Source organism: Propithecus coquereli, unplaced genomic scaffold (assembly GCF_000956105.1).
Source record: "Propithecus coquereli isolate 6110/MARCELLA unplaced genomic scaffold, Pcoq_1.0 Scaffold4, whole genome shotgun sequence".
Lineage (NCBI taxonomy): Eukaryota > Metazoa > Chordata > Mammalia > Primates > Indriidae > Propithecus > Propithecus coquereli.
Genome location: NW_012149729.1, coordinates 13358062 through 13381748, shown reverse-complemented (window position 1 = coordinate 13381748; position 23687 = coordinate 13358062). Strand labels below are relative to the sequence as shown.

The 23687-nt window shown below is 40.7% G+C and overlaps 1 protein-coding gene across 1 annotated transcript in view; it reads right to left on the bottom strand.

The window, feature by feature from the left end:
• Positions 1-5145: 5145 nt before the first annotated feature.
• The window catches only part of DOCK4 (dedicator of cytokinesis 4), a 477172-nt gene continuing 458630 nt past the window's right edge, over positions 5146-23687 (bottom strand). The window contains exons 40-50 of the mRNA XM_012652744.1: positions 22325-22501; positions 21511-21594; positions 18075-18194; positions 17624-17745; positions 17165-17285; positions 16073-16154; positions 15791-15900; positions 13829-13901; positions 11978-12091; positions 8867-8928; positions 5146-5730 (exon numbers count right to left, since the gene is read on the bottom strand). Of these exons, the coding sequence (XP_012508198.1) occupies positions 5314-5730; positions 8867-8928; positions 11978-12091; positions 13829-13901; positions 15791-15900; positions 16073-16154; positions 17165-17285; positions 17624-17745; positions 18075-18194; positions 21511-21594; positions 22325-22501 (1482 nt within the window). The 3' untranslated portion in view covers positions 5146-5313. The remainder of the gene's footprint in view (positions 5731-8866; positions 8929-11977; positions 12092-13828; positions 13902-15790; positions 15901-16072; positions 16155-17164; positions 17286-17623; positions 17746-18074; positions 18195-21510; positions 21595-22324; positions 22502-23687) is intronic.

Genomic DNA, 23687 nt, shown 5'->3' with positions numbered 1-23687 from the left:
AGTAGGTGCCATCCTAAGTTTTAATGCTTGTTAGTTTTCTTGTCGAGATTCGTCTTTTTATTTCCTTTATCAAGATATCAATGTCCTTAGCCTGAGATTCTGTAAAATACTTAATCGACATATTAACATTTTCTCCCACTTTAAGGCAGCAATATTTTCTTACCACATATTAATATTAAATTAGCAAAAAACAAAAAAACAAAATAGCACATCGATATGTAATCTTGAAAAAATTACCATGAAAATATGTTGCTGGTGGCACTAAAGCTGACATAACACTTTTGGGAAATAATTTGCCAATATTCTTATAGAGACCAGGATATACCACCCCAACATATGCCCCTCTGGTATAAGGATTTTTTTGAGTAAGAGCAGGCACAGGAGAAGCTCAGAAAACAGGGTAGAAGTTACCCTTTTGTAAGAGAAATTTACATCTATAAAGGAAATCTCCATTTGTAAGGGTAGCTTCCTCTCTGTGCTAGGAAGAAAAAATGATTAAATCACTGGAGACTCTTCTCAATGGAGAAAGCACTGACTTCAGTCTGCATAACAACCCATACTCTTGTTTACCTCCCCACAACTGGCCTTCTCCCACCTCTTCTTTCTTTGCTTTTAGCTGAAGATGGAATTTACGCCTGAATTCTAAGCCACGTTTGAGATTAACTCATTTTCCCCTGGGTATCTCCCAGGTATACATGAGGTGTACATGTTAATAAAACTTGTTTTTTTCTTGTTAATCTGTCGTTTTGTTACAGGGGTCCCAGCTAAGAACTATAAAGGGTAGGGGGAAAATTATTTCTTTCCCCTCCTACACAAAAGAACTACAAAAACCATCAGTCCATTGCTCTGGCAATTTCAATCTGGGAATCCATTTTAAGGAAATAATGTAAAACATGGAAAAAGCTGTACATAAGAAGGTCACAGTGGTGTTATTTGTAGTACTGAAAAACTGGAAATAATAATGCCCATTAATAGGGAAATAGCTAAATAAAATGTGGAATATATTCTTTGCTTTTTACATACATGTAATAATATGAAAATAAGAGTTGTCTGAATACATTGTGATTATAACACGTAAAACATACATGTTGAGAATTGAAACCATCAACCCATACGGCCTATGTCTACATGAACATAACTTTACTATTCCAATATCCATTAGCATACCTTTAATCTTCCAGGAGTCTCTTGCCCAAATAACTTTATGCTTCTTAACACGAAGTTGTCAACAGACCCATCAACTTTTAAACAAAAAGCATCAATTGCCAATTGATAGTTTGTGTTACAACTCTTTGAACCCCTAGACTCAAAATCCTTACTTTGCTGTTTCTACCAGTCCTAAGCAATCACACTATGATCTTTACTCAATCCTACTTAAGGAAAGATTTCCTTTAAACAAAACTCAGAAATTTAAACAAAATCTGACCATCCCCTTCCGCTTCTAAGATACTACCAACAGATGGGTCTCTCTTATGACAGTGAGTAATTAACTCAGCTCTGTATTGTCAACAGATTGTGTTGGTGGTATTTGAGGAACCAGCAGTCAACAATGTAGAAAAACTATGTAATATATACATGTAGAAAAAGACAAAGGGATATGTAAAAAATAATAACAGTTATGTTAAGGGACTGATATTTTGTCAATTTTTCAAAACTTTTTTATGGTATTCTTATACGATGAGGGCAAGCCTTACTTCGATAACCAAGAATACATTTTGGTACAAGCCACCTTTTAATGTGTAAAGATTAGATAACGGCAAAACTATGCAACTTGTTATTCTCTGTTGTGTTTTGTAGAACAATCAATAACAATCAAGGAAGAAGCCTACTTAGATAGGAAACTGAGCTATTCGTATTGTAATTATGCTTGTAGAATGGAAATACAGTTGTAATGAAAGTGATCCAAAAATGCTCTAAAGTCACTTAGTTAATGCTGAGAAACAATCAGGAGGACATTGACAATGGCCTTTAAATGGGTTTTGCTATTTAATGGGACAGAAGCTTTAGACAATAGATTCCTTACATAAATGTCCTAAAACTAACACAGCATAGACACATTTCACCAAATTAAAAGCCAGTCTTTATTAACAGAAAGCTTGTAGTCAATGGATTTTGCAGTGAAGGAGCTTAAGGATTTTCGCCCCAAAATATGCCCCTTTGATATAAAGAGTATTTTGAATTAAAGGCCCTTAGAGATCAATAGGCATTGGAAGGGGCTTTCCCTCTAACTGTATAAAATCACAGAGATTCATCCAAAAGAACAATTGCCTTTCCTTCCCCTCCTGGTTATCTCAATATATTGCAGGAAAGAAGATCAAGGATGCAACCAGAGCTGGCCAACCCATTTTACAGATAATACCTTTCTTTCAGGTTAATTTCCAAAGAGAATCATTTACAAGTCAATCTATTTCCCCCCATCTGTTCATTCTCCCAAGTATCTATTCATCCTCCCTAGTAACCATTTATTGCCCCTAAACAGAATTACCTATATTCCTCATCTCCCACTTCCCTCTAAAATGAGGGTATAAAAACTCTGGACCCCATTGGGATATTAGGTAATCACTCTGTGATTCTCCCCCTGTGTATGGTAAATAAATCTCTTTCTCTTATTAATCTGCCTTATTGTGAGTTGACCTTCCGGGGTGAAGGGGAAGTATCCCCTCACCCCCACAGCAGTGTTTGTCAAATGTATTTCCTGTCATTTCATGAAAACCAGGGAGAAAAGCTGGCATGTGGATAGATTTTGCCACAGCTGGCAAGGGTAGCATTCAACTACTCCCTTGTACAGTTACCTGTTTTGTGTCAGGTTTTCTAAAGCAATCAAATTTTGATGGCTTGACTTGTTAAATTGGCTCTGGTTAGGCCAATGAATGGTTAGCCAACCAGGTTAATGTTACCTTCTCCATGGGATATTAACCCATACTGTTTGTTACCTTTCAATCTTTGTTCTCTAAGGCATAAATGAGCTATAGTGAGAATGAAGTGTATCAAAATGGGCACAACAAAAAAAAATCAGGATCTATCAACAAAGAAGTCTGAAAATCTCACTATGATAAGACCAAGGGATTTATACAGCTTCTATTCCAGGTAAAGACATGCTGATGACCAGAATAAAGACAGAAATATTAAGATTAATCTGGTAATTTTATTTAATATTTACCATTCAGCAGCAACCAACATGAACATCTGAGCTAACAGAATCTCCTGAAATGATCTGCTATGTAGCTGCTTCAGAAATACACGCACATGATAAATTCAACTGCTCACTGCCAAAAATTTTTTTAAAAAAATGGCTTCAAGAGCAAATAACACTGATTTATACTGTGCCCAAGCACTAGTCAACAAATCTATTAAATTACACAGGAAAAGGAAATCAAAGAAGCTTTGTTATCTTATGCATGTCATCTTATTGAAATGGAAGGTTTTACTTCTTTAAAGCAACAGAAAATGGAGCTTTATATATGTATGTGTGTATATATATGTGAATGTGATTACAAACACAAAGTGTTATCATCAAAAGCAAAAGCTAGTTCAAAAAATTTCTGACTGCAAAACTTGCAAGATACAAAGCTAAAATGCATATGTTCCTTTTCTCAATTATGAACACTTTCACTAAACATAAATATTTAACATATATTAATTTTTCCAACATTCAAAATTGTAAAGTCAATATGGCAGAATTATTGTTAAAAGCACATATGTACAAATATTCTTTTTCCATACATAAAGTATTTGGCATAATTATAACAATCATACTGCATCCACAACTGTTTGCTTTACTTTTTACTTTTTTTTTTTTTTACACATAATGGTCTCTCTTATTAAAATTAACCAGTTATATACAAAAATACTTGAACATTTATTATAGAAAACCTCTATAACCAGCCTCAACAGCGTATACCTGCTGAATGGTTTCATTAAGAGAATATAAAAAAGTGGTCACTGCCTTCCAGGTAAGCTATCAACAAAACAAACACGGTTAAACTAAAATGAGCTTCCCAACAAAAGAGGGAAAATATTTAACAGTATGATTTAAAATACAGCTCGTATCTATTGTCAATTGAGTGTTATAAACAGTCAGTAAAAGAAAAAACAAAGATACAAAATACATTACTACATACAAGGTGCTCTTTTCACACTCCTACAACTGTGGCATTAGCATCCCTACCTAGATCTAAGATGCTAAGTTGCAATACTCAAGCTAGAGCAGTCTACGGCTATCCTCCTTCAACCAAAGGACAACAGGTCAGCTAAGAAGACAAGCTCCACTGGTAAGAATGGAGAGTTGTGAGGAATTTTTTATTTTGTGCAGAATTGAAAGTTAATGCCCTTGCCTTTTGTAAGTCTTTTTGCCATTTAATCATGCTAATATATTTTCACCAAGGTTTTTACTTCATTTACACTATTGATTTAATACTGTCCTGTATCGATTCCTGAATTCTTGCTAATGGGACACAGTAATTTGTGCCTATTTAACACTTGAACATCTGCTCTTCTTCAATGACAAATTTTATATAGCAAACTATCAAGTAAGGAAGCACAAAATTCAAGTAAACATTTCTCCTGGAGTCTCTTGCTTAATCTAGCTGATTGGAACTCTGAAAGCAAATTGCACCTTGAAAAGAAATACAGTAGATACCATGGTGCCAGGGTAGTAAAGGATTTAGCAACCAATTCACAAAGTAGAATTTTAAGAATGTAGACAGCGGTCAAACAGCGAAAGCAACCTTATATAAGTACTTTGCTTCAAGAACAAAACAATTTCAGTCTCAATCCTTTGCAACCCCTTAAGTACATATATTGTCTAACTAGCCTGCTTTAACCTTTAATTCTGATGATCTGCATTGATCATGCCGCTCAGGGCCAGAAACCTCGCCTTATTTACAGAAGTCTAAAGTAAGGACCATTGTGTTAGGATGCGCACTGCCTTAATAAGCTTTCTCGGAGTATCAAGTATTCAGTAAAAAGTATACAACGTTATCACGCATTGCATTGTTTGACAACATCGTATTGGTTTTAAGATTAAACTACGTAAAAAAAGTGAACATAAAAAGGTACAAAAGGAGTCTTTATCCCTATTTACCACTTTCAAGTGAGAAACGCTTGAATGAAATTCAGCCATACTTCATTTAACAGCTGGCGTTCTAGATCAGTAACTTTTTAATATTGTGCAACATTATATTAATAAGCAAGTTTTAATTCCATTCACCGAAAGAAAGATCTGAGTAAGTTATTAAAGTGCCTACACTAAATGTCTTCTCATCATATTTGTAAACGGGCAACGAATTCGTCACAGGTACATAGAAAAGTGACTTATAACTGGGAGACCTTCCTGGGCAGGGGCCTGGGCCGCGGGCCGGGGTCAGTCCTCCGGGTGCCGTTCTCCAGGTGGCCCGATCGCGCCGCCAGAGGCTTGGGGGGCAAGGCGGGCGGCTCGGCGGCCACGGGAATGGAGAGGCTGTGAGGTAGCGGGACCGGGCGCCGCAGAGTCCGCTCGTACACGCTGTAGGGCGGTGGCGTCTTGCTCTCCTTGCGCACCGGCTCCTCCGGCCCCGGCCCGGGCGCCGACTGTTCATTCACCTGGTTTTCAAAGCCTGAGGTTTCCGACGTGCTGCACCGGCTGAGAGAAGAGATGCCACTGCTGTAGCTGCCCGACAAGACGGGGGAGTTGGAGGTGAGTCCTGGCGAGTGGTACTCCACTGGAGAGGGCGTGAAGGACTGCACGGAGCCCTGCGGCCACGGAACATGGAGGGGACAGACGGCAGCGTCAGGGCCGGCGAGATGGGCTGAACTGTGCCCCTCCCCGCAAGTCCACGCACGGTGAAGCCTGGTCCCCAGGACCCCAGAAGGTGGCTGTATTTGGATACAGAGCTGATTAAATTAAAATGAGGCCGTTAGGGTGGGCCCTAGTCCAATCAGACTAGTGTCCTTATAGGAAGAGGGGTTTGGGCACACAGGGGATACCAGGAATGTGGGCACACGGAGAAAAAGACCATGTGAGAAACCAAGCCCAAGGACACCTTGATCTTGAATGGCTAGCTGCCAGAACTGGGAGAAAATAAATTCCTGTTGTTAAAGCTACCCGGTCTGTGGGGTTTTGTGAGGGCAGCCTGAGCGGACTAATACACACACCCAGACTCAAATTTGAGTGCAGTCATTGGTAGCACTAAAATACACAACAGACCTGTATCTGCTAGGCCCACCGGTAATTATGTTCAGCTCACTGCCCCCTTTACTCCTTATCATTTTCAGATAGAGGATAAAAGTAATCAACAAGAGAATTTGGAGGCATGCAATTAGTCCTGTAGTTTGAAAGAGAGGGAACTGGTGAGAGGAGCTTTGGGGGTGCTATTTCACTTTCCTAACTCAGCAGGGCATGAGCTGAGAAGGCAGGGCAGGATGCAGGGCAGCTGTGGACATCTGGGTGGGACACTCCCCCGCTGCCGACCCCTGAGCTGAAGCTGCAAGCTGGCAGTGCTTGGGCTCTGGCCTGAGATGTGAGCCTTTTCATCTGCAGTGAAAACCTGATTTAGTTCCTAATTTGTAAGAACAGGGAAATTCCACATAAAACTCCAGATTTCTCACATTTCAGAACTAGAAGTTCTGGCAACAATGGCACACATTCTCTTAATGGAGATAATCTTTTGAAGCCGAGTGGGGACTGTCTCCTTTAGATGGGGCATGAATTCTTCAGCTGACCACAGTTCCTGCCTGTCCACATGTTTCCACCCAACCTCCTTCACTCATTTATGTCAGCTCTCTGACCCATCTGGCATCTGAATTCTTGCTTTCCCAACTGGGATCCTGAAGAAAATGAGTCCTAAAGAGATGCTCTGTGAAACGAGGGTTCCACTAGGAAATGCTACACACTATATAGTGTACATTCAAACCATATTAGCATGTTAAAGTCTTACAATAAAGAAACCTAAATAACTTTGTTCGGCCCAGTGTTTTCCAAATTATTTGACTACAGACCATTTTTTCACTTATCACATAATATCCTAGAAAACTAATATTCTATAGAACACATTTTGAGAAATGCTGGCCTAGGCTAGCTTTGCTGCGGTCTCTCTTTTTAAATAAAATAATGCTGGTAGACACAAATCCTTTCATTTAATAGGAGCCTAAAATTAAGCAAGGCCAATTAACAGACCCCAATTCACTGCTGTCTTTGTTAAAAATTAGAATTGAAATTCAAAATATGGCAGTTCAGTTCAGTCTTCTCTGTAGGGTTAAATCTATCATTTACTTGCTGAAAAAAAAACCCACTAAATTCTGTCAGTTAAGGCAGCACACTGCAAAGCTAGTATAATAACTCGGTAGCAGTGTGCCCCCTAACGTAACCCAGAAGTTATAACACAAATATTTGATCTATTTTCTCTTCTTTCGAACTCCATTTGTAAAGACATGGCTTCAGATTGCATATGGCCAGTTAAAATATATGCAGGTCTGCAGAGAGATGGCGTGCTAACTAGAACTACTTGGTAGCTACTCAAACATTTTCTGCCCCTGGGTTCTTTTTATGGATAAAGAATTAATCTCTAAGACTTATTATTGTCTATTACTACTCTGTAAAATCAAATTGAAAAACACAGATGATAATTCCATAGCAACATGAGGGAGCTCTTTGTAAGTGTAAATGTCAAGGTGTGCAGAAGCCACGCTGTTTTCCTTCCCATCACATCAAGATGACAGCTGATGGCTTCTAGAGCGAATGCTGTCACTGCACTTTCTGATAACAGCTGCATTGCCGATGACAACAAAACTAGCAAATAATTTGCACTTACCAGCAAATTTCTACATCAGAAATTTAGGCAACGCAAATGAAGCTGCATTTCTTTGAGATTCTTCTCCATTATTTTTGCATTTGTTTTCCACTTTCTCAATTTCTATCAGCAAATATCGTTAGCACCGCAGATGCAATGGACCACAACCTGCCCCTATGTGTTTGTAGAGGCTAATTTATCTTTTTCACATTAGCTAGAAACTATCTCTTCAACAAAAAGGACATAGTGTGTGTAAATCCAAAGTCACTGAGGTACTTCGACATTCACTTCAACCTCATAGTTGCCTCTGGGGCAGCAGCTCTGAACACCAACCACTCGTGTGTACTGACAATCCCTGCAGCCAGTCTGATTCAATTTGGATAGAGACTAAATATTATTCTTTATCTTCATGAGGGATTTTGTGTGTTTAGAGGTATTAAATAGACTATGTCTACATACCAATACAAATGTCTGACCTGTAAAGCTTTCTAGTTTGTCCCCCAGAATTTTTTTTATCCATTTTACTGCCTTGTTTTTCATGATCAAGTATGTATTTCTAATGTAAATGAGATCCTTGGCATAAAATATTAAAAGGTAGACAGTTGGGATTAGCTTTGTCATAATGGGTGAGGCTGATGATACAGGCAAAAAGACACAGGAGACTATTTCATAGATCTTGACTATTGATGTTTTTCAATGTAAGTGTGTGTGTGTGTGTGTGTGTGTGTGTGTGTGTGTGTGTGTGTGGTGTCTGATGTGCCTTAAACTAAAAGACTAGGCTGAAATGTCCTAAGAGGTACATTGGGGCCATATATCTTTCCTCATTCAGTATACGTACTGACTCTAGTTCGTAAGTTCTCATTGCTACCATTTGGAGAATGAGGCTAATAATCTGAAAACAAATGCTGCATTCATGGAGGCGGCTCCCCAGGGGGAAAGTCCAGTGTTGCTTTCTTACCCATCTTCCCCCGTCCCTTCTTTATATGTTCTTTGCTTTGTTTGTACAAATGAAAACACCTCTTGATGTACTTGGGATGGGTCTCAGAGAAAAAAAGGAACCTAGGCCAGTCTCTGGCCTCAGTCTATAGAAGGGGCTGTACCTTCATTGGAGATCGCCCAGCAGGTGAGGGGGATACTGATGTCGTGTGTCTTGCTGGTGAAGCTGTAAATGGAGAGAGAGAGAATATTTCAATTAAGAAAAACCAGACAGTTGACTATGTGCAAATGCCCTCTGTGTTACAAACCCAGAAAAAACGATCCAGTGCACAAAGATCTCCTAAGCTGGGGGTGTGGGGGATGGGTAGGGACAGGGGAGAAACTAAAGGAGGCCTGTCGAAAACAGGTTCCTCACAAAGCCTGGCATTACCAAGACATGAGATGATTAGTGAAAGTTATCAGGGCATACACGAGGATTTGACCAAAATGACAGGGCCCTCAACTGGTCCAATGTCCTTTCCATTTCCCCAAAGTCCAAATGCTTCTCCACTGCTTGATCTCTCTATTTCATGAGGTGTGAGGTGCTAGGGAGTAGTCCTTGGGGAACGTTGGCCTGAGCAGCAATGGAAAGACCAAGGCCACCTGGGCAGCTTAGAATAGTCCATGGGAATATATTCACTCAGCCCCCCCTTCCACACTTTCAATACTGTCCAAACAGATAGAAAACCCTTGGCCATGGCCATACGAGAGGTGTGCAGTTTTCCATTTCCCCCCCAATGCCTCTACTCAGGTCTTCCCTTTGTCCTGTGGTGGTGATACTCTATGGATTTCATCACTGTGGCAAAGAAGAGCCATCTCTTTGTTTCTCCCACTAGATTTCCAAGTCCTACATCTGGGACGCAGCATGTGTAACGGCACTGCTCCCTGTGTGCGTCTGTGGATCAAAGCGTACAGCAGAAGCTGGCCATGACAGAGTCAACACGGGGAGGGTAAGACACATTTCCCAATTCCACATAGGCAGGTTTCAGAGAATCCAGGCTATCTTGCTCTGTGATTAGCTGTCACTCTCCCAGCTGTCAGAGTGACGTTTGTAATTCATAAGAAAACTACAGAAAGGCTGAAAGGAAGAAAGACAGACAGTGACAGAGCCCCACAACAATAACCACAGATGGTGACATAAGGACAGACCATGAGAGCAATCAGTGCAGAAGGGATGGCAGCCCTGCCAGTTAACATGAGAAAGGTAAGGTCGCCCATGTACTCTGGGTCCTCAGGGATCAGGAAGAGCGGTCCACTTTCACACCGTGGGGTGTGCAGCCTCCCCCTCGCATGCTGGGGCACGCTGTCAGCACGTGCCACATTCTAACGCCAGCATTAGTTCTCCTATCCTGCCAATTGTGGGTGCTGATTATGGATGAGAATCACGTGTGTAGACAGAAACTGATCCTGATTGGGCACTCTATTTCTGCCATAACTGTGGCAAAAGTCAGAGTTTACTGTTTCTTGAGACTTTCTTCCTCTTGACTCAGGCAGTCACTGACATCAACTACCATGGTGGCCCCAGTGCTTAAGAGCACACTCGCAGAGATTTCTCTGGAAAGGCGTTTTCCCAGAGACCTAAAATAGTTTCATCAGTATCCTTGTCTTAAGGTTTCAACTGGCCTAAGAACCTAACTACCATCAATATTATTCCTTAAAAAATGCTTTCAAGCTTCCAACTTTAGGGACACAACCAGGTTTAAATTGGAGATATATGTGTATAATACATCGTGAATGAAATATAAACAATTTGGCTGATGTGTCTTAGTCTTCCACAGGCACACTGATATACTAATGCAGCTTAAAGTTATTTCTTGTTCTGTTTAAAGATCTCACATGTCTTTCAAAAATTATTGGTGACTTGACTTTTAGCTTTGACAAGTGTAGAACAAATTGGGTAGCACTTAATTTATTTTAAAAAGAGGTGAAGAAGGGTGAAATGTTACAACATAGCAAATGAAACATGAATAATCAATCTGGAAAAATCCATGAAAAAAACAGTGTCATATTTTCTGTTGTACTTTTTCTTTTTTTAAAGAGACAAGGTCTCACTCTGTTTTCCAGGCTAGAGTGTAGTGGTGCAATCATAGCTCACTGCAGCCTTGAACTCTTGGGCTCAAGTGATCCTCCTGGCTTAGCTTCCTAAGTAGCTAGGACTACAGGTGCATGCCACCATGTCTGGATAATTTTTAATTTTTTTTTGTAGAGAGGGGGGTCTTGCTATGTTGTCCAGGCTTGTCTTGAACTCCTGGCATCAAGTGATCCTCCTCGTCCCACCTTTGCTTCCCAAAGTGCTGGGATTACAGGCATGAACCACTGTGCCTGGCTTATTTTCTCTTGTTTTTAGTCTAGTTGTATTTGTAAAGCTTCAAACCTACTCTAGATATATGTAAGTGCTGAAAAGATTCTCTTCATCACTGGAATAAGCAGACAATAAAGTAGGGCAGGCCCCTCTTAAAAACTTAGTGTAGGTCACTAAGCAATGGCTTGTTCAGGATGAAAGGGGTCTGTTATTGCTACAAATTCATAAAGGAAACTTCTTAAGATCGATTTTTAGTGATTCTCAAAATTTAGTGAGCAGAAGGATCACCTGAAATGTTTGGTAAAAATACAGATTCTAGGGCCTTACCCCAGGAATACTAAAATTCTACTTCGGTAGGTCTGAGGTTAAGCCTGAGAATTTGCTTCTTCTACCACACCCTAGGGAAACAGTACCCTGAATCAACCCTTTGAGAAATACTGCCCTTGAATACAGTCCTCTCAAAGCAACAGATAAATGGAGGTAAGGTTAGTCATTCCCCACGAGCCTATCAACGTCACTCTTAGTCAATTCCTATTTAGGGGCAACCTGAAACCTTGGCGTCAGTCCCGAATAAGATTGAAGGAAGTGGCTGAGTTAGCGGAGGTTGACAAGAAGGAGGGGGTTCAAAGCGAAGGACAGAGAAAATGCTGGTGGCCTAGCAAGGTTAGGGTACCTCCCCAAATTCTGAGAATGGTACCTTGGAGGAGAATACCCTATAAAATCTGTCTGAGGGGTTTATTAGAAATGGACCATTGTTTGACTCCAAGTAACAGAAGTTCAGGAAAGAGCAAGGACACTGTAAAGGAATTATAAAGCTAAGGTTTTTACCTCAGAAACCAAATGCCTACCTTTCTCTGAGGAGTTCAGGACAAGTTGGAGTAGTCAATAAAAGTTATTTTATAAAAGTGATTATTCAAATGCTTCAAATACCCACCAGTCTGTGTGGGTCTTGGAGGGACAGGGGGAGAGATAAGTTTCCCACTATCCGACATGTTCTTGGCTTCCTTCCCACTGTCCAGGCTCCAGCTGCTAGGAGTGGGATTCACAGCTGGAAGGGAATAACACAGCTAAACACACACAGTCCAGCTTTGCCCTTAGAATGCTTGAGATCTTAGAAGAAAGTCAGAATTATCCAGAATGAAAAGATCACCTGGATTAAAAAAAAAAAAAACAAACCCAAACAGAAAACCTCTTGAATACTAAACCTTTATTTAATTGGCTACCTTCCAGTGATAGCTGACATTTAATTGGGTGACAGCACATCTCTTTATTTCTCTTGAGCTGTCAAACAGAACTACAAATCTCTATAACGGAGTGTAGAAACTTGTTGAGAATTACAAGTGTGTTTAGATTCTGGATAACAGATAGAAGACATGGTCACTAGACTATTTTAAAACTTGGTTTTCAGTGGAAATTTCTGGACAAGTGGCACCTGAAAAGACAGCAGGCAATGACATACTAATATTTCAATTATTTGGCAGAATTCTTGGGAAAGAACAGTCATGCCACATCATCTCATTGACCAAGTCTTTGAGGAAAGAACTCTTATTTCTGAAATCCATGGATTACACTGAAGTATATCCTAAAAAACTAAGTTGGAATACCAAACGTATCATTCTTATTTTGTAACCTGTCTGCTCTATGCTTCAGTAAGATGCAGAAATAATGCAGCAACCCTGTTAGGAACAAGGGCAGAACACACAGTTTGTAAACAGCCACTGTGTAAATAGGTTTACAAGTCTTGGAGCTCCAGCGGCTTACTTCCTATGCAGACATTGCCATCTGATGGACATGCCAGGGATTTCAACATTTTACCACGACCACCTTCATTTAATGGGATGGTGTCACCACTCTTAAAATCCGGGATGAGAAAAATACGGCATTCCTAAATTCTACTGATAAAGATCAACGTTTGACTTGTAACATTAAAGCTGAATTTGTGTTTTAAAATGATTTTGGCTAAGGCCTCACTCATTTCCATCTCCCAAGGAAGGTTTTAATGTTAATGTATCAGGGTACCCAAATGACAATACAGTCTAGTTCTTAATGAGGGCAATTAAAGTACACTTGCCCAGCATTTGTCATTAGCGACTCTTGATTCATTGGCCTGGGCAACCACTCCTATTTTTGAGGCTCGCCCCTGGGACAGGCAAATGAGTGACTTGCTGCAAGCCCCCACCCCTGTAGTTGAGCAAGTCGCATTTAATCTGCTCTTCATCCTCTGCCGTGCTGCATAGACTGATACTAATTGGCTATTTACTGCTATGCATGGGTTTGGTTCTCCTTTTTGTGTGACCTTGAGGCAGGGCACACTCCATTATGCACTGGATTGCAATTCTTAAATGGTATTTACTTGTACAAGAGCTGTATCTGAGTCACCACACACAACAGATGAGCTGGCTGAATGAGCTTTGTGAGGGAGACAAAGGATGGGACCACAGAATCAATCTGGGAAGATGTTATTTTCATCATGCTGAATAAGGAGCCTAATTGGCAACTTCATTTCAGGAAGAGTGGACATTGCTTTGGTGATTTGCTGAATGACAACAAGAAGTCATTAAACAGAAGAGTTCCTAACTTGCTCAGATTCTGCTGGTAAATCTTATAAGAAAACAATTTTTGAAGAATGGATCATAAATGACTGTCTTTCATTAATCCCCTAGTCCTGATCATCAAAGTTCTGGAGCCCTGCCTTCCACACAGATACATGGAAGACTGAGAAAATGAGGACAAAACAAACCCTTACACATTCCAGGGCGGACAAAGGGGCTGGCTTGATACCCACCTTTCTCAGGTGCAGAAAGATTTGGGTCACTGCGTGGCAAGGCCCCATCTCCAATATGATTAAACAGCATCCTCTGGAAAGGTACAAGAGTCTATTTTTACGATGCAATATACTGACATATGAGACCTTTCAGAATATGAGATGATTATCTTCTCAGTGAAACTTTTTGTTCAAAATAATTTTATATGGTATGATGAGCCTAGGAACAAAGAATTCAGTTATATTTAAGGAAAAAGGGGAGAAGAGCTTTAGGTTTTAAGAAAGAGAACACAATGTTTGAAAAGTTTGTATTAATTTTAAATATCAATGATAAATAAATGTTCATAATAAAATATGGGGTAAAAAGTAAATATTAATAGTAAATAGTAGCTGAACTATGGTGTTCTTTATAAATGCAAATGCCAGACTGGCAATATGAAACACAAGTAACAAAGGAGAAAGGTCAAAAAATCATGACTGCATGGACTTTAACCCCTGCACGTTTAAAATCCTGTATTATCGACTGTTCCCAACACAGTGAAATGATAAATGTTTGAGATGATGGATACGTTAACTATACTGATCTGATCACTGTACAGTATATGTATCAAAATGTCACTATGTACCCCATAAATATGTACAATTATTATATGTCAATTTTAAAAATAAAATATTTTTCAAATCCTATATTAGGCAAAAAACATATGAAATGGTCAATATTCTACAATTTTTAACCTATAAAAATGCCAGTTTTACATGGTACTACTATGTATATTAAAAGAAAAAGTGCCAAGTCCTTAAAAGTAGATGTGCTATAGCAATGTGTATTATTGAAATTTTGGCAACACACACACTGCTTCCGATTTTACCAGAAGCAGAAAACTTGGGAGGCCAACCAGGGAAGGCTTTCAGAGTTCACCATGCTGGCAACATGCTCTCCTGGAGCAGATGGAGAAATGGGGAAATTTCCTCACAAGTTCAAGTGACAAAGGGAAATAACACTGGTTGGCTGGTCCTGCCAAATGCACTTGGATATAATTTCTGCAAGACACCAGAGTTGCACAGAGGAGGTATCCCGGGACTCTCGGGAAGATCACACAGTCAGCAAAGATAAACCATTCAAGCCAATCCCAATTCACTCTCATCCACTTCCAGATGCAGCTACAGACATCTGCCAGGATGGTGCAGAAAAACAGAAATTAGCTGAAGTAGAAATAACTATTTTTCTCCACTCCTAAATTATTCCCAAGTAATCAGTCACACTCGGGGCTACACACGAATCTTCAACTTTGAAACCACCCTTCAAAGCCCTCGCATTGCCCCAGGGCCAAGGTCAGGCCCCGCTTTCACTCCTACTAAGAGGGCTCACTTCAAAACCAAGTTCAGGTGGAGGGTGAGGGCCACGTCCCCTCACTCCCGTGAGTTGACAGGGAAAGCCCGAGGACTCAGCCACCCTTTCCTCAATGAATTCACGAAGAATGGCAAAGGCAGACAACAACTGCTCATGCGCTAGCACGTACCTCAGAGAGGACTCGATGGCGGCTCTCTGCAATAGGTACAGGCAAAAGGAAAGGCTACGGGGCAGCAGCATGCTTCTCCTCAAGGCTCTTTTGCTCATGTAAGAAGTTCCCCTGGATTTCTGCCACACACCCATCCAAACACACACACACAGACGTTTCATTCACCCAACCATCCCTTGACACATTTAAGTGGCAGCAATAAAATATGGAGTCAGATCAAGGAGGAAATTTCCTATTTCCCTTTCAGCTTTGCTGCTCGGGTGACAGACCATGTGTCCCTGTCAGAAATACGGCTCAGATAGAAATTCCTAACAAAGGGCTGAGAAGAGAGGTGCACTCTTCACCTGGCTGGACTTATCTGACACTGCTGGTTGCTTTTGGCAGCTACAGTGTGTTTCTGCAGAGACAGGTGAGCCATTAGACTTTTCCTTGTTTTCTGGTCTCCCCATCCCACAATGAGTACCTGGGAAGGCTCCACCGGTGTTGGGTAGATGGCACTGCATGGTCTCTCTCTTGGGGACAGGCAGGAGTTTTCTCTGGAATGTTTGTGTTTGTCAGACAACAAAGGAGAAGCTGGGAAGAGAAGGAGAGAAGAATCATCAGCGCGGTGGTGGCGTTGGACCTGTCTGGAGGAGCGAACCTGAGTGTGCGGCAGCTGCCGTAGTTTAGGAAACTGAAGCCCCAATTTCTGAGGGCTAGAAGGTTCTCTGGGTACCATTAGTCTCCCCCGCACTCTGGCACTGACCTCTGGCACTCGATGGAGCAGAACTTGTCACATTAGGTGAAGCAGAGTGAGTAGAACTCAAGCTTGAGGTAGATGGGCTTGGCTGCAAATACACAGGGAGCTGTTATCATACCCCAATTAGAGGCTTCACACAACACTGACATATTTGAAAGAAAATCAATATTTTTTTTCCCTTTGGCAAAAAACCAGGAAGGAAAGGAAAAAAAAAGGCTACTTAGAAATATAGAAAAGACTTGCTAACTCAGACAGATGATAAAGAGTCCTGTCTGAATTAATCAAGAATCGGAGATTTTGATTACTGCCAAAGGGATGCATTCCCACTAGTTCCAGCTACGTACTGTGACTTCATACCCATTAGCAGCGCATTCCCTGCTAAAGTAGAAGCAGAATGACTTCCAGCCTCGGGCACATAAATAGGTGAGTGCTTCTAAAAGGCATAGAATGTGCCCTCTCAATATCTTCAAAAAATGTGTTCAAAGCATGAATTTGGAAATACGTGTTATGCCCCCTTTCCAAAGATAGTGGTGAGGAAAATTTCAGCTTAGTCTTACTAAACTATCATAAATGCTGTATTAGCAGCTCTAAATAGCATGTTTTGTTGCAAGAGTGATACTGGCTCTAAAATCCCTAAAAACTACATTTTTTTTCTTCCGTAAAAAAAAAAAAAAACCTTTCATTGCAGAAATTTTCCAACATGTACATAAGGAGAGAGAATGTGATAACAGACCCTTGAACCATTAAAATTAAATTTAAAGAGCCATTTAGAAATGCTAAGAGGCCGCTAGCGGGTGGTGATGTGCTCCGAGAGTCCTGGACTGAAAAAGCAACCGGAGGCAGGTCTCGGAGCTGACCCAGCATGGCCCGAGCTTTTCCATCGCTTGCTCGTGCCTTCTTAGAACGATGGGGCAATTTTGAGAGAAACATCTTCGTAGATTCCAGAGAACAGTAAAGCAGTAAGAGCGCTTAACGGTCTGTCCTTACGTCAAGTCTTTGTCCTTAGGTCTGTCCATTAGCACAGGAGAATGAACAGAAACGCTCACGATTGAGACAGAAAAGGAATAAACACAACCAGACAAAAAGCTCATTAAGTACCTGCATGTTAAAGACTTCATCAGAGCTTTCTGATTGCCCTGTAATATTGCTTACTTCAGCAGAAGCTTGTGAGGACAGTGAAGAGGAAGAGTATCGGTTGACAGCTGGGTAACTTAATGGGCTGTTCGGGGAGTGGGAGAGGGGAGAAAAAAAAAGGTCGTTAACTCAGTCTCCTAATTGCACTTCATCACATGCTGGAATGGTATAACGATAAAGGGGAAAAAAGTACATCCCATTTTGTTGTCTCCTGTTTGCTTCAACATAATCAAATGTTTGAGTTTATTTATTTCTCATGCTGTTGCTGTTTTAGCGGTGGCAGATGTCTGCAGCTGCCTTGCGGGTAAATTATTTCATTAAGAAATAGCGTATTTGACAAATTGTGCCATAAAGAATGAGAGAATCATTCCAGATCATCTTGTGGGAATGCCAAATTGTGAGATAATTTGGAATATGACTTACCTGCGTCTAGGAATTACCCTGGTACCATCTGGGCTCATAGAAGCAGGTGCTGAGTTTCTACATACACGAGGGCTGCCATTAGGAAAATGGACGGGACTGGCTTGTATACACGCAGAGAACTCCTAAAGATGTGGTAAAGAAAACATTTCCATATGGTAAGGATATCGGCAAATTAACTCATGAGATACTTGAGTATACTCAATACACATCCTCATTGTCATAAAATCTTTGTATTATTAAGCCTTCCCTCACTTTATACTTTTGTTTTCATAAAAGGTAAGCGTGGCAAATAGCAGAAAATGCAATTTTAATATTTGAGGGTTCCCTGCTAAAATGGTGCAGTTTGGTAGAAAAACCAAAAGATGTCACTATTGGATACCTCATCGTGCCTCTAAGCAGCAGCAAATGGCAATGGTCAGACTGCCCCGCCATGGACACTTGGTGTACGTACCTGAATCCCTAAGCTCGACTTCATTACAAAGAACTGGTCGACCAGCTTTTTGTGAAGGGGTCTCATATCCTGAGGTACGAACTTCTCGTGCACGGCCAAGCCAAATTCCAGAATCTGTGCCTGGATCACAACATAAGGAGAAAACCCACATCAAGGACCACCTCTCACGAAGCGCCTGCTGTAGACCAAGCTCTGTACTATGTGTTTTGTTTGCATTATTACTAATCCTCCAGATCTGACAGGGTAGGATCAATTGCCATGTTACAGGTGAGGAAACTGAGGATCAGAAAGGTCTTGTGTAAAGATGAATGGGGATTTAAACTTGGATCTGATTTCAAAGACTTAGTTTTCCTGCTACCCCAAGCATCTTTCCCATGTATTTCAGATCTGTCAGTACAGCCCTTCTTAACAGTTATGTCTGTGGGCTCTTCCTGCCCTTCCCAGGACAGGGCAGGGCTTGGGGGCAGGAGCTGCTCGTCTCTGGATGGCGCCCTCTCTCCCACGTCACCCTTCTCTCCTCCATTGGGCTCTTCTGTGCTCATCTATCCCTTCCACAAATTTTCAAAATCTGTCAGGGAGGAAGGAGAAAATGAACAGGAACTCTGTAACAGTTGCTACGCTTCTTGCTTTTGTTTAAAAATATTATTTTTGCTCACGTATTATAATGCTACAACGGAGCAGGTCCTCACAGAAAGTTTTCCTGCTGTGAGGACCCAGAAAGAGATGAACATAAACATTCCGCTTTCCTCTGTTCAACCATCAAATGTGACTTTGATTTGAGTAGTGGCTGTCTTTCACATTGTAGAAATATCCCCATGCTAAAGTGGTCAAAAGCATAAATTCTACAAGCTGAGAAGAAAACAAATCCTACATCACCACAAGGTCTTTTATCTTTGCAGCTTGTGAAGATTCTAGGTTGAAAGCTCAGGTCAAACGGGACTGACCCTGGTGGGCTGGAGCCTCCAGCACCTTCCCTAAGGGACAGGGATGTGGCAACTCCCACTCTGGATGTCCAGCCACTGCCAGAACGTTTGCATAAAGAGAAAAACACCCGAAGTACGCATCAAGGACACTTTTGAAAGTGGAGCGTATGTCTGAGGCACCAAGGGAGAGTCTGGCCTCTGTGATGGGGAGGTGGAAGGAACACAGGACTTCAGCCTAACTGTAGGGGCTGCCAGTCTTTTCCATTTTAAACACTAGCTCTTAGGCGACCTCCCTTCTGTTCAGAGAATGTTACAAGTTGGGTTCTCCAGGAAGTAGACTCTGGCATGGAGATAAAGGTGTTTACTGGGGTTTATCTTGGGCTGGCTGCCTGTCGCCGGGAGGGGCAGAAGCAGGACTCGACAAAAAAAAGCAACTGAGTTGCACAGCAGTCCTGTCAGCCTCCGCCAGACCCCGGGGACCTCTGGAGTGTCACTGTCTGTCAGAATTGTCCTGTGTTGGGCCCACGTGGCCAGGATTTCTATCTTCCCCTCGGTCTTGGATGTGAGCCATTGAGGAGGCAGGGACCTACAGCTGAGGCGGTTCCTGAAGGGCCCCACAGCTGCAGGTGTCTACCGAAGGCCGCACGTCCAGCTGCTGAGGCAACAGGTCCTTCCTGGCGGGAGCATCAGGGCACAGCACCTCCGTGTCCACTGGACAGTTTATTTGCTACTTTACAGAGGTCCAGGGAAGGATGGGGCCCTCTCTAGTCCAATCCCCCACTTGTCAGTCTCACAGAGATGCAGTGACTTGCCCAAGGTCACAGGACAGTCACTTGTATGGCATCTCTGTCCTGTGACAGAGATCTCACGCTTGCTAAGCCATGACTCTTCCCACAAGGTCCCAGGAACAGAATCAGGTGGGACATGGAGGACATAAAGGTTCCCTGATTTTACATTTCCTGAAAGGCTTTTTGGCTCTGAGCTATATTTTAATTCTGGGGAAAGAATTCAGGCAGGATGAATACACCAGATACAGTCCTGGGATGAAGCAAAGAGACGGTGTTCGGGTGAAAATACAAATTTTTAAAAATCAACAAAGGTTAATGTCATTCCATAATCCCAAGTATTGGATTATCTAAACTGCTCATTTCTAGCATCTATGTCACGCCCGGCGTCACACTGGGAACTTGGCTTACTCACTGTTGCCTTGCAGGTCAACTTCAATAATTCCTCTCTCTTTTCCAGAAGCTATACCTGAACCTACTCCAGCCATGGCCTTCACGCATGGCCACCTCTCTGCCCCCACTATTAGGTTTTGTGGACTCAGCCAATAGATTATAAAATACAGACTAAAAGCAGACACAACCTCATCATTTTCTAATCCAAGAGAGCATGTTTTATTTATTAATTTGGTATGATCAAGTGGGAAGAGATGCTTTTGTCACATTTTATCATACATATTCCACTTTTCATGGGAATAAAATGTCTTTATTTCCTATTTAACTCAGCCCTTCAACCATGTCTCCTACCTCAGAGGTTTTCAAATCATGTTCAGGCCAAGAGCTATCAGTATGGACACAGCAGGCAACAGATTACTCACTCCTGTTCTTTGAACTTGACGGTACCAAATAAATAAAAATAAACTATGCTTCTTTGGACTAGAAAGTGATGAGTTGTGTCTCGTTCTGTCCATATCATATAATTTATAGGCTTAGCCTGTAAAACATGACACCATTTTAAAGCAAAGTCTATTGAGTGACTACTTCCTTATTATAACATGTTAGTAACAATATCATTCATCCATGCGCTCACATTTTGAGTTGGCCTGAACTTAACTGCACACAAAATTTTGAGTGAAAAGTCAGTATCAAGCTTACAGTAAATATTATGGAGAAAACATTCAAAGACTATTTAGGAAACTACATACAGTTGTTTGTTACACAGGTTAAGTATCCCTAATCCAAAAATCCAAAATGCTCTAAAATCCAAAACTTTTTGAGCACTGCCATGAGGCCACAAGTGAAAAATTCCACACCTGATCACATGTGATGGGTTGTAGACAAATTACAGTCAAAATTTTATGCACAAAATTATTAAAATTATTGTATAAAATTATCTTCATGCTATGTATATAAAATGTGCATGAAACATAAATGAATTCTGTTATTAGACTTGGATCCTATCCCCAAGATATCTCATTATGTATGTGAAAATATTCCAAAATCCAGAAAAACCTGAAATCCAAAACACTTTTGGTCCCAAAAATTTTGGATAAGGGTTACTCAATCTCAATGGGCTACAATAGTCTAATCATTGCTAAGTTAATTTTTGCATCCAAGTAGGAAGAAAAAGTAGAAATTAACAAGTTGGGATATATTACAGAAATCCATAACCCTAGACCAACAGCTTCAGTGAGACCTCTGATGCAGAAGACCATGCAGATGGGTCTCTGGGTAAGTGAGCACATATCCAGGCATGACAGAGAGAAGGTGATTGGCTTCTGCCTTCCTTACCTGCTCAAGCATCAGCTCTCTTAATCGTGCAATTTTCTCCCCATCTTCAGGGTGACTTAAGATATATTCTTTGACAAAGAATGCCTAATAAGAAAAGGGATAGTCAGTCAACTTCAGGAGAGTTACAAGGGAAGTGAAAGACACACTTGTTGCTTTTAAAGACGTGGCATCTTTAGAGAAATGACACCATTCTAAACCACATTTAGGGACAGATGGAGTGATTCCTAGTGTAGGTGGTTGGTCAGAATGGGAACAGAAGGAAAGGATTGTTAAAGGAAGATCAGCAATTGTACAATAAGTACCCTTGGTAAAATAAACAAAGGACAAACTCAATCTATAAGCTATGTGGCATTGTATCCTAAAATAAATTGCCTGAAGATTCAGTGTGATCTAAATGGTGGCCTCACCTTCCAGGCTATTATGTCTTTCTGTTTAAAACTAAGAGGGCAGATGAAAAGTCCACTTAAAGTATCTTCTAAACAAGATTAGACTTTTCTGTGTCCATGAACCTGTTTGCTTAGGAAAATTATTTGAGATGGACATTTATTAAACAATCCTGATCTCCCTTTTATTCATGCAAAACACACACACACACACACACACACACACACACACATTTTCCCAAATTATCACATGTTGGAAAAATGGAGTAAGTAGGCATCATAAATAATTGTATGTTTGCTCTATTTAACAAAGTACTCTGTGTCAACTGCAGCTCTATGTTTGCATGCCAATATGGGTACATATTTTGAAGATTCATGAAACCCTATGAAATCACAAAACTTTCTAGCAAACAACAATACCTAATCCTCACCTCTTGGTACCTGGAAACTCCACCATTAACTGCGGCATCTATGACTCCATTCAGGCACATGGTCAAGGGATTAATATTCTGCATTTGTCTTGTCTGACACTGACTGATGAGGGTCTTCAGTTGCTGATTCTTATTTTCTAACACTTCAATTGCATTTTCCAGAGGACTCATTTCTACCTGAGAATAAAGTGAGCATAAATATATAGTGAATTTTGTGACATTTAAGAAGACAAAGTAGATTATGCACATTCTCAATTATCTGTGCTCCCTGGGGGCTCCCATCAGCATCTCTACCAGGGGCCATCCAGTAAAATAGATGAGGATGCGGAAGTCGAGTTAGCTGTTCATTAGTAAGGTGTGGAAAGGGCAGGTTAAATACTCATTGGTTGAAAAGTGTTTTGGATAATCAGCAATCATCAATTCAATATTAGCATCACAACAATCAATTTAATCCTTAAAATAATATCCAAGCATCTCATGTCTTTTGAAACTAGTTTTTCTTTTCTTTTGAAGGGCTAAATATTCAGAGACCCTGAATATTATTATAACCTTTCTAGATGCTTATTGGAGACAAAGCACCATGGGAGATACAAAGATGCATTTATAGATCCTCTGATGTCAAGGAGCTTTCAGCCCAGTTGGGAGGATTAGACATATGCCCATATGAACCCCATATGTGTATATAATAGCACCATAAGGTGGCACAGGATGGCATACAGTTGGGAATTATAGAAAACAAGATAATCATATATACTGCAGGATCTATTTGTTGAAGGAGAGCCAAGTAGAATCATAATGACTTAAAAATTCTGAGTTGTATGGGGGACCTAATTGTGAAAATGAGAAAAGTGCTCTTCAAATGTATGGCATCGGGACTGTTACTGTCATTGACATTCTCTTTGAAGAGAAGGTCTGCCAAGCTCTCAGCAATAAAGTAATTCAGGCTTACAACAAGCACATTTAAATATTGGTTCTTTCAGCTAAGGAAACAAATTAGTGTCTTTAAAGGTCACTTAGATGATCTCCGACCAACATTGAAAAATCCTAAAACAATTTGACTATATCAAAATTAAGAATGAACATTCATCAAAGCCATAACAAGAAGGTAAGACAAGCTAGAACATATGAGAAGATATTTGTAACATGTATAACCATCAAACGACTCATGTTCAGGATACATAAAGACTATTAAAAACTAGTAAGAAAAAAGCAGACAACCCAATAAAAAATGGGTAAAAGTTTGAACTGCCATTTTACAAAGGAAGAAATTCAAATGGCCAGTAAACATATTAAAACACATTGAGCCTCATTTGTGATCGAAGATGTGAAAAATAATACCACAATAACATACCACTAAATACCC